Source organism: Euleptes europaea, chromosome 9 (assembly GCF_029931775.1).
Source record: "Euleptes europaea isolate rEulEur1 chromosome 9, rEulEur1.hap1, whole genome shotgun sequence".
Classification (NCBI taxonomy): Eukaryota; Metazoa; Chordata; class Lepidosauria; order Squamata; family Sphaerodactylidae; genus Euleptes; species Euleptes europaea.
This window is the reverse complement of record NC_079320.1, coordinates 40,854,620-40,866,622: the sequence shown is the minus strand read 5'-3', so window position 1 is coordinate 40,866,622 and position 12,003 is coordinate 40,854,620. Positions and strand designations below refer to the sequence as shown.

The 12,003-nt window shown below is 41.4% G+C and overlaps 1 protein-coding gene across 4 annotated transcripts in view; it reads left to right on the top strand.

The window, feature by feature from the left end:
• The window catches only part of INPP4B (inositol polyphosphate-4-phosphatase type II B), a 258,022-nt gene that overhangs the window by 59,984 nt on the left and 186,035 nt on the right, over nt 1-12,003 (top strand). For all 4 annotated transcript variants that reach the window (XM_056855456.1, XM_056855457.1, XM_056855455.1 and 1 more), the window contains exons 2-3: nt 8,929-9,153; nt 11,197-11,241. In XM_056855456.1, coding sequence (XP_056711434.1) covers nt 9,063-9,153; nt 11,197-11,241 — 136 coding nt within the window. In that variant the 5' untranslated portion in view covers nt 8,929-9,062. The remainder of the gene's footprint in view (nt 1-8,928; nt 9,154-11,196; nt 11,242-12,003) is intronic.

Below are 12,003 nucleotides of genomic sequence, written 5' to 3'. Positions count from 1 at the left end.
TAGGAACTTGCTCTCTTTGGACGAGTCTTCAAAGTTATTGGCAACATGGCATTTTCTTTGATGAGGGCCACACACTTGCCATTCCCTTCAGATTGTGCTCGCAGTTCTTAGTCTGAGGCAATAAATTTCCAAGGTCTGAAGGCAGATGATGCTGAAGCTAAGTAGGTCTAGGTCTGGTCTATTTCTGATGGAAGACTAGCTAGAAATTCAAAGTACCCTGCCATAAATTGAAGGAAAGAAAAGTAGGTTTTAACAGTGATTAATGTAAATGTTGAGTAGAAATTCGTTACTCTGAGGAGGAATTAAAGTTAGCTCTTGATCCGCTGCAGAGTGACATTGTAAGGAAGAAACTTACATAGCATTGATAAATATTTGAAAAAAAATTAATGGAAATCACAGCTTTGATCTTTTTTGTTTTGATATTTTTTAACCAAAGGATTCTTGCACTACATTTTTTTTAAAGTTAAGGGAAAACATTTATTAGCCCACTAATAGAGTTTACTTACGGTGTAGTACCTTTCATTCCTTCAGAAAGGTCTCTGTTATGTATTTTGTTACTGCTTTCATCTTAGCATCCCTTGTGGAGATACAAGCCACTGAGTCCCTCTGGGCTGAGCTTTGGCTGCTACCAATAATACTAAAGAAGTCTCTTGCTAAAGAACTATACTTTCCCTGACATTTTGCTGCTGAGCCACTTTTGTACAAATTGGAAGCTATGTGCACTGGGAAATTTTAACTGGGGATATGGCAAATAAAGCACACACCCATAAATGAAGCATACACTCATGTTACAAACACAAAAAACAACTAACTTGTATATGAATGTAAGATGACCCCCCTCTCTTTTATAGCATTTTGGGGGGAAATTATTCTTACATTTGAGTAAATATGGTAATTATAATGATGGATTTTGAGTTAAGTGTAGCATATTTGCTAAAGAAACTTTGACTGCTACAGTCAGCAGGACCTTAGGACAGGTGCTACTGCCTATCAGTTGCCTCTTGCAGTCTGAGGAGTTGTGCAAAAGAAAGAAAATATGGAAAGAAAGTAAACTATTTCCACCCTTCCCTGAGGCAGTGGAACAGAGCAGATTGATGGGTGCAGCTGAATGGTCAAAGAAATGTGTCAACTTATTCTAGACGGAAAGAAAGGAGTTTGTAGGCAAAAAGGAGATAACATGGGTGGAATTTGGAATAAATCCAGTCCTTACTGTCTACTCGGTTAACTCAGGCAGAACACAAAGACAATGGAACACAAGCATAAATGCATAAGACTAGCTAAATATTCCCCGACATTATGACTGGTGGGGTAAATGCTGAGGTCCAGCTTTCCTTTTAGCTCCACCACTTTTTATAGATTAATTGAATTCTAGATCCCAGTTATTCCAATGGCTTATTTCCAGCAAGATACTGATGCGTGTGTGTGTGTGGTGGGGGGAAGTGATACCCTCAGCTAGGGTTTCATGGGTCCAGTCTAGAAATGTGGTGGAACATTCACAGGTTGTTCCTTCCAGCTGGCCAAGGCTATTTTATTCAGATGGACATCAGACTTTTAAGCATCTGTTCTACTCTGCTTTTGACTTCTCCATTAAGGCTGCAATCCTGAAAGGGGGGGCTAAAGCTCTTTAGGAGCTGGAGTGACCCCATGCTGGCGTAGGTGCCACTGTATCATAGGATAAAGTGGTACCTATGTTGGCATGGGGGCAAACACGCTGGCGCCAGGAAGCCACACCACTGAGCAGGACTGTGTTGCCGGTGTTTCTATACTAGCAGCGAAATCCCAGAAGCGGGAGCCCGCACTAACGTGAAGGGGGCCTCTATGGAGGCAGCACGGCTGTTCCACTCCCATCCACTGTGTATCTACCCCCCCTTAGGAATGGGTTTTAATCTTTCCTTCCAGAAACAGCAGCCACATGGAGTGTTGTGACACACAAACAGTTCCATTCTGGAAACAGAGGGAAGGGGTAATCAGAGGGAGTCTTTGATTCCAATCCCATTCATTTAACATCAAACCCAAATGTTTTCAAGCATTAACAGGTAAAGCAGGAGCTAATAAAGCATATCTCTGCCTCACAATGCTTGTTGAAATAGACATGTATTGGGTAGTTTCTGGAAGGTAAGGACAACATAATTGATGGGCATCTCTGAGGGGAACATTCCAAAGAATAGATGCCCCCACTGAAAAAAGAAACTCTGTTGTTGTCTGTATTTATCTGACATCAGATAAAGAGTCTGAAGAAGGGCTGTCCCTGAGGATCTTGGTAATAGCTGGTAAGAAAGGAAATGGTCCCTGAGGTTGCTACTACAGTTTTGGTTTTCTGAAATCACTGACATTCATTGTCATTGCATGAAAATATAAATGTTATATAACATTATAAAGTTACAGTTATGATAGGGGAGTCTGGGCACTTTGAAAAAATAGGGTACCAAAGATAAAACTTTAATTGAATTCTTTATCTTTGATTGAAAGTTTGACTTTTAGAGGATGATTAGCACTGCATCACTAAGCCTGGTATGATTTCATCGCTATTAATTTGAGCAAGTGTCCAGGATTCAGTCTGCTTTGTGAATTTAAGAGCCTCTGATGTCTGTGTTAGACATAACCTGTAGATACAATTTACGTAACAAAGCTTCCATTCTATGCCATAACATGCTAGCCATGGTGATGCTTTATATTTTAAACTGGTTGTGGTTCATTGATAGTCTCATGCATTTCCCACTGCTGTGAAAACAATTCGGAATGACTGTATTTCCAAGTGCACTTGCAAAGTGCTCCAGCCAGTTTTAGCTGTTTGCAAAGGCAACATTTGTCATGTAAAAAATAAATTATTTTTTTAAAGGAACTGTTAGAAAAAATATAGTGGTTCTATAAAATAGGATTGACAACCAATACAGGAAAGGAAGAAGGTTGAAAATGTTTCAGAGGCGTAAAGAGGACTGAGATGGGAGTGTGTATATATACATGTGGGTGAAAGTGAAGCACAGGGCAAAAAAACCCCATAACAACTAAAGAACTAAACACAGTGGCCATGAGCCCAAGGGCAAGACTTATGCATCTGTACACCAAGACCTTTCAGCCTGTGCCTGTTACTGCAGGGTTTGTTTGTTTTTTGCCTTAATAAAAGGCGCTCTTAAAAGTTGGAGAACTCATGGGGCAGTATCCAGTGGAGGATAAGGAGATGCGGTTGAAAGCAGAAACTCCCGTGTATGCTGACGCCCTTGGAAAATTTTAGATCTCACCTAAAAAGAGAGAAAGTGCAGAGAGCACCATGCACTAGTTGGAATAAAGTGCAATATATAATCTAAGTATTTACTGAAGTATCAATAAGCCGTTCTTGGGGTCAAGATGGATTAGGCGAGCTTGAGCACTGTCAATCTGTTATAGTGTCCTATTTCTTTCCCCACTGTTTTTTCCCCCTTTTTATCTCTGTATCCCTATATTGAAAAATAAATTTTTTTGGGGGGAAAATAAGCCATTCTGTAGCTTAACCTTTTCTAAACAACACAGTGAGCTTCATTCTCCCAGAGATGTAAGATTAGCTACTATACTTCAGGGCCCTGATCCACAGATGCTTACTCACAGCTGTGAACTCTGTACGTACGACTATAAAATATATTGGTGGCATGCCTGATTTGTTTAGTCAGTGGTGGATGCAGTCCTGATTTACTGTTTGGGAGAGAGGGAAGAGAAGGGGGGGCTGTATTCAGATACCCTTATGACCTTCATCATGGGGGTACTGTGAAAGCTGTGCTGAGTAGACCATGCTTTGGAAATTGAATGGGGAAATCTAATGCAGAACATGCTACTAAAAAATAAATAGAATAAACGCTCTGCAGAGTGGAGCTCAGTCGCAACGCTGCTCTCAGCTCGACCAGAACCAGAACTCACCCAGAACATGCTACTGTGCATGCAGCTCTGGGCACTGGATGTGAGATTTTTCAGTGTGTTAAATGGATTACTGTGGTTTTGTCTCTTGGGAATATTTGAGTGTAAACTTGAGAAAGGTGGAGGGATTGCTGTAGAAGCCAGAGCTGAGCTTCACCCCCATTCCTTCTTAGATCAGCTTCAGGCAGAGTTTCAGGCTCCATCTGTAGCCACACCACATTTATCTTTTATACTGGATCAAAGGAAGGACAACTTTTTTGATTTAGAAGGGAAATGTAGTCTAGCTATGGGTGGAGCTTTGGTGTAAAAGTTTTCTCTTGATCCTATTTAAACAGAGAAGCCCCATGAATAGGGTTGCTAAGAAGTAGTTGGGGGCTGAAATTCTCCTGGGATTACAACTGATCTCCAGACTACAAAAATCACTTTTCCTAGAGAAAATAGCAGCTTTGGCGGGTGGACTCTATGGCATCCCACCCCATCTGAGCTCTTTCTCCTCACCAAACTCTGCCATCCTCTGGTTTTGCCCCCAGATCTCAAGGAATGTCCCATTTTGGAGTTGGTCACCTTACCCATGAGTTGTGGTCAGAAAGAGTATGACATCATGTGGAAGATTCCCCCTAAAGTGCAGGGGCATGCTGGTAAACGCTGCCTGGAAACTAGTTGGCTCAGGCAAGGAGGAGTGGTGTCACTGAATGGAGTTTAGCAGCAGAGGGAGTCTGCTTGCTAGACAGCTGGATAAAATTTCCTGGGCTCTTAGCACCTTGTACAAGGTCATTGGAAGTTATTTATATGAAAAGTTAATTGCTAAAGTGGGGCTGGTGTTTAAGTTTAGTATGAAAGTTATTGATATTGGAATCATACTGCTACTGCAGGGAGATATTTCTCAAATATTGTAGCCTGGTTTCTGTAATGTCCACTTGGCCCCTTTTTACAAGGGGAGTACATTGGTATTTGATGGGCTAGAGAAGATGGACTTGGCTCACCACAAAGTTGTTGCACACAAGAACCAACTGCTTAACTGACCCCACACTGCTACTGCTGTTGCAAGTTTCTACACAGGAGTAACAATTCTCCCAGTCCTGCAGCAAGAGAAACTGGAGGGGAAGTGATGTGATGGCACTGCCGTAATGTCACTTCCAGTCATATAACCGTGACATCACACATTGCTGCAACACTCTAGCAATCCCCCCAAAAAAACTCTATGGCAAAACTATAGAGTTTTGGGAGATTCCTAAAGCATCACAGCAATGCTGTGGTGCCATTTCTAGTCATACAACTGAAAAGATTTTTGACGTTTTATTTAATTTACATTGACTTTCAAGTTCTGTTCATGATTTAGCCCCATAGAACCCACACAGGCAGAAGAATACTTTGGAGGACTTAGATATAATACCTAAGTAAATGAAACCTGGGGCGGGGGATCATTCTAGGAAATCTTCATGGAATGAGTAAAATGGAACTAGTTGACAGGATTAGTATGTTTTGCATGAAAATTGCACATAGGCCACACATCCACTAGAAAAGCTGTTCCTGAAATATGTGGGAAACATCCATAATGGCATCCCCCTGCACATGGGGAACTATACTTGGAAAAAGCAGATAGGGAAGCCCCAGAGTGCAAGCTGGCTTCCACTGAGAGCCTCTGGGGATCTCAGCTAGAAAGCTGAGGAAATCCTGCTAAGAGCAATGTTACTGTTGACCCAGCCCATTTGTAATAACATTTTTTCAAAAGAAGTCTCTCTATTATACACTTTCTGCTGACACAGGATGTTTGATGGCCTAAATCCAGGAAAACGATTTTACCACGCTGGTTTCCTTCTCGAGTTCACTGCTCTAAAGACAAACAAGCCTGCTCCAAGCAAATTTTGTTGTACTAAGTGACCTGCGTGTATAGGCAGTTTCTTTCTGGTTCTAACTTCACCAGTATTTCTCTTAATACTGAAACAGACATCTTCAGCAATGGCATGCAGACCTTTACGTACGTCTCAGTATCGAGGAAATGGACCAGCTGGCATGGTATAATAGAGTATCAGACTAGGACCTGAGACAACGGGGTTCGAATCCAAGCTCTGCCACGGAAGCATGCCGGGTGACCTTTAGCCTGTCACGATCTCTCAGTCTAACCTACTTCACAAAGTGATTGTTGTGAACATTGGGCGGACGAGGGGAAAGCAATGTGATAAGCCTCTTTGGGTTCCAAATAGGGAGAAAAGTGAGCTATAAATTAAAAAAACAAAACCAATAAGCACAAAGATCCTGTTAAATTAAACCTCAAGAATCCCATCCCCTTCACAGACTAACAGTGCAACACACACTTTCTCCAATCTAAACCTATTGATTTCAGTGGGTTTAGGCTGTAGTAACACTTCATATGATTGCACTGTCAGTCTTTAGATTCCATACCAAGTTTCAGTGTCACTGAAACCAGAATATTTAAAAAGAAAAATACTCCATCATTTCCTGGGATTTAACCAGGACTTTTTCTTCACGCGTTGCATTCAAGCAGCAGAATTTGGGGAGTGCCTTGCCACCTGCACCATATTGCTAATACAGTATTTGCTAGGGCTTGCATCATTGCCAAAAGGAAGCCTACAGAGAGGGCATAGTACACAAATTAAATCAGATGTTCAAATGCCATTTGTTGCAAAACATCAGCCACAATATGGTGTTTCATGATCTGTGTCAAGTTTGTTGAAGACAGCAGGCTAATTAAAAACATTGCCCATTATAATTAGCAGTCTTGTAAGAAAAGATCATCAATTCAATTACACCTAGAAGCATTTCATTCATGTTAGAGGCAAGGCACATTGACATTACAGTGAGAGGCAAGCTAACCCTTAGGCGCTTTAGTAGTAAATTATGAGAATACACAGATTTCAAAATGTGCTTTGCTTATGATTCTTAGCAGTACAAAAATAAGGTGTGGGATGATATGCAGAAGGAATGTTAAGTGCAAAAGTAACACAGAAGCATTCATTTGTATAACAGCTTAAAAAAATTCAGGTAGGCAAGTTGTGTTATTAAAAATTCAGCCATTATTTTGTAATAAAATATTAACTGAGAGTTATTGACATTTCTCCCACTTACTTCATTTGGACAGTTAAATGTGTGCGCCATCCCTAACTCCGTCCTTAAAGTATTCCACTCCCCCCCCCAAAAAAAAATCACTTTTGGATCTATTATTAGCACATTTCCAGGTCCAAACATCTTTCACATTTCATGTACACAGTTTAAATGTTTTACTACAAACTGCCTGCCTAACTTAAGACAACCCCTCCCCACAAACATACCTATGTCTAGAAGGTTACTCATATTAAAAACAACAGGATGATGGCAACATACTATCCTTCTCCCATTGGAAGCATGAATCCATATTCCTAGAGCCTCCCAACTTATAGTCAGTAGTTACAGAAGAATATTTGTTTCTGATAACCTCTTGTTCCGGGGGATTACATCTGCACTGAGTAGCAAGTTCGCCCCCACCCCCTTTCCCCTGTGTTCCCAATTGCAGCCTGTTCTATAGAACTCAGTGGGGACCACTGAAAACCAGTCCTCTGTATTATTTTTCTGCTGTCAAGTCACATCTGACTTATGACAACCCCTGGTCGGTTTTCAAGGCAAGAGATATTCAGAGGTGGTTGGCCATTTCCTGCCTCTGTGTAGCAACCCTGGACTTCCTTGGTGGTCTCCCATCCAAATTCTAACCAGGGTCGACCCTCCTTAGCTTCTGAGATCTGACAAGATCAGGCTAGCCTGGGCCATCCAGGTCAGGGTCCTTCTCTGTATGGGTTCTGTTATTTTAGTTCCATGATAATTTTAAATGTTTTTAACAGATTACAGCCATTGTGGCTGCAGTTTCCAGGAACGGAGAGGTAAAGAATAGCTTTTTAACCCTCCCCCCCCAAGTCTCCTCTTCTCCTCTTGTAGCACCTCCTAACTTCTTTTACTCCCATCAGGGAACATATACGAATACCTGTAAATTTGCCCCCGGTGGAAGTAAAAGCCGCTTGGAGGTGATAATTTTCAGGGGCAATGGGACAAGGGAAAGGATTCACCCTCCACCCCATCAAGCTGTCCCTGGAAATTAGATCCCGAGTGGCTTCAATATGTAGGGGGGAAATATCCTAGTGTTACACATAGCACTGCCCCAGTAATGTGACTGAATAGTAGGAACCTAGCTTTAATAGATAACTTTCTGGCTGCATCTGCGAGTCCAAACAATGACCGGTTTTTATTCCTGTAGAGATAGTTAACACTTTTAAAATCAGTTGGCGTCTTCTACTAAAGCAGATTGTGCTACTCGGAATTTGCAACTAAATGAAACTGTTTATATGAAAGAATTTTAAATGCATAGAAACCATTTCCTCTGCAGATTTCAATCAAGTGACTGACCCTTGTTTTACTTGGATTTTCGAGGGAGCTTAATGGGGGGGGGGGGAGATTGAACACGAGACAAAAAATTTTCAGACAACACAGCAAAAGACTAGTAGATAGAAACGAGGCAGAAGCCTCCCCATACGGCCTGTTGACTCATTCTGAAGGAGCCGGGGTGGTTCTACATTTTTGCCAGATATTGATGAGCAGTATTCTAACAAGACTGAATGGGAAGCTGAAAGTAAAGGGCAGCTCTAATAGAAGACATAATGGACACTTTGTGCTCTAATGAATCCCTCTAGTCCCTTTGACAGTATTCTGCCAGTCGTCACTGCTAAAGCAAATGCTTATTTAAGTTGGTTACTTGGTTGTACTGAAAGGTACCTGAGGAGCTGCCAAATATGCACAGACTGGGGAATTTCACGTTTCGGCTTAATGATACTGCCACCTAGTTTTGGGATATATTAACTGCTCTGATTTGTGCAGTGAGGACGCTGTGTTGCATTGAATGTAGAGCAACAGCACTTTGGTATCATATGGTTCTGTGGCATGGATTGAAAGCTGTGAGATATTCTGTATTGCTGCAAGCATCAGTCTTGCCATAAGCCTTAAAAACACATCTATTAATGTCTAGGCTAATAAAAGCCTGTCAATGTTTTCTGAGTGCAGAGTTTCAGAGCGGAGAGCCCGATATTTACCTTGAAGCTGCATCAAGAGTTGATTGTGAATCTTGGGCTGTGGCACTTGGAGAGGCCAATTCTGAAGGTCTGCGCAATAAAATCCAGCAGCTCCAGAGACTGATCATGGAAATCAAGGAAGAGACGACGGCAGATGAAGCACAGCAATTTCTTCCCTCGGTACAGGCAGACAGTCTTGCAGAGCCTAAGCTTACAAGTAAGCATGCTGTTTATTGTATGTTAATCTTACACTTGCTATTCGAAAAATTAAATTATTCTATTCCAAACACCAGGTATAGGTAGATTAGAAGTTCACTGGGGTTTACCTTGTAGACAGTCAAGTTAATACAATACCGAAAATGAATTTCACATGACGTGTTCATATGAGACTCATATAAGTTTCCTCCTGGAAAAGAGATGTATGGCTATAGGTTTGTCTAGTTATTCTTAACTAATAATTTTTATTTTCTTATTCATAAATGATGATTATGTGCATTTCTGTAAACCGCTTAATATACATAGTGCTTTACAATATTTTACTTACCATCTTCATAACCTATTTATTTACTTCATTTATACCCTGCCTTTCTCCCCAATGGGAAAAGTGACTTACATTGTTTTCCACTCCTCCAATTTATCCTCACAACAGCCCTATGAAGTAGGTTAGGCTAAGAGTGTCATACAGTAAGCTTCCATGGCAGAGTGGGAATTTGAACCAGGGTCTCCCAGATGCTAACACTCTAACCTCTACACCACAACCTAAGAAACTGTATGTGTTGCTTCCAACTTATGGAGACCCTATGAATTAATGTCCTCTAAAATGTCCTATTTTTAACAGCCTTTCCCAGGTCTTGCAGACTGAGGGCCGTGGCTTTCTTTATAGAGTCTTTTTTCATTTTTGATTGTCTCATACATACTTTGCTGATACACACAAACCCACTCACAACTTTAAGGTGTGCATTCAAGAGGTCAACCTAAGAAGTTAGATAATTAATATTCTCATACAATAGATGGAAACCTGGACTACGAGTCTAGCTTCCCATTAGGTTTCGTAACTTCAGGCTCTATATACCTGTTGGATTTTGTTTATCCTCCATTACCATTAGGCTTTGCCAGATCAAGAAACCAAATAAACCAGAAAATCAAGAAGCTGAATAAACTGGCACTGTAGGCAAAGTGCTTTTGGTTCTCCCAAGTCCTGAGGGAGAATTGGTACATCCTTATATATGAGTACTGGCACTGTGTGTGTGTGTGTGTGTGTGTGTATAGTGCCATCATGTCACAGCTGACATATGGTGACCACTGCAAGGAGCTTTCAAGGCAAGTGACAAGCAGAGATGGTTTGCCAGTGCCTTCCTCTGCAGAGTCTTCCTTGGTGCTTAGCTTTTGAGATCTGATGATGAAGAAGTTGGTTTTTATACCTCACTTTTCTCTACCTTAAGGAGTCACAAAGCGGCTTACCATCACAATCCCTTCCTTTCCCCACAACAGGCACCTTGTGAGGTAGGTGGGGCAGAGAGAGTTCTGAGAGAACTGTAACTAGCCCAAGGTCACCCAGCAGGCTTCATGTGGAGGAGTGGGGAATCGAACCCAGTTCTCCAGATTAGAGATTAGATTAGATCAAACTCTTAACCACAACACCACACTGGCTTCCTAAAATATAGAGATTGGGCTCTACTATGCAACCTTCCCTACCAGTACCGGTACTACTACTACTTTTAAGTACTGATAAGCATAACCAGGAATTTTTCCCCACAGAGAAAGATAATTCATTGGGTTTTAGAAACAGAACATAATTATCTTCAGTTTTGTTTACTTACCACCATTAAGTAAAAGCATAATAGGATTTAAAATAAATAAATAAATGAAGTATAGATTTGCTTCTTGGCCAGTAGCTAACAGAACTGTGCATTCATGTCAATAGACCAAGTTCCTCAGTGATCTATTTAGTACTTGTACCAAATACACGTTACATTTTACTATTTTGTTAGCCAAAGCAGCTGAAGGCAGTATACACACTTGTCTCCCCACACTGTATTTTATCATCACAACAACTTGGTCAGATAGGTTAGGTAGAGAGATCTGTTACTGGCCAAAGGTTATGCAGTAAATTCTTAGCTGGTTGGGGATTTGAACTCTGGTCTTGTGCTGCTATTCCAACAATCAGACCACCTTACCACAATGGCTGTCAGTGGAAAGAAAATACTAGTATGTGAATTTTTGTTGTATATATTTTAATTTAAATTTCTTTTTATAACAGGTCTTAAGACGACTGCCAGTGAACCAAAGTTTGAATTCAGTCTTGGTAAGAGAATTTTTCACTTAATGTGGAACTCAGGTTATACCAAGGGTCTCTGTTTCCAGTTTAGAAAGTGTTGTCAACAAGTACTGTACCATAGTCTTCTGTAATGTAGCCTTGTAAATAAAAGTATCTTGAGCAAAAGGTAGCTGGGATTGGATTATATCTACTGATGAACTGGCTCAGAATTTTCTTAAATAATTAACACAAAAACTGGGATAGGAGGACTTACATATTTTTAAATGGGAACCTGCAAGAACTTGTGAGAGGCATCTAAGTTCCCTCTCCCTCACTATTTCCTCTTTCTCTGAAAGCCCCCACAGCTTCTCCCCTTTTACTGATTCCTTCTCTCCTTCCCTCCCAACAGCCAACCTACCTTTACCTGCCCCCCTCCCGTCTTCAGCTGACCCCGCATAGCCTCCACCTAGGAAAACCTAGGCCCAGTTGTGTAGTGCCAGCTGCTGCGTCAGGTCCACTTGCATGGCAGGGAACCCTTTTCCTGCTTCCTTCTCTCCTTGGGTTGCCAACTTCCAGGTGGGGCCTGGAGAGCTCCTGGAACCACAAGGAATCTCCCAGCTACAGAGATCAGTTCTCCCTTAGGGTTGCCAGCTCCAGGTTGGGAAATACTGGGAGATTTGGGGGTGGAGCCTTGGGAGGGCAAGGTATGGGGAAGAAAGTGACCCTAGTAGAGTATAATGACATAGAGTCCATTCTCCAATGCAGCCATTTTCACCAGGGAAACTGATCTTTGTCATCTTTGTCAGGTGG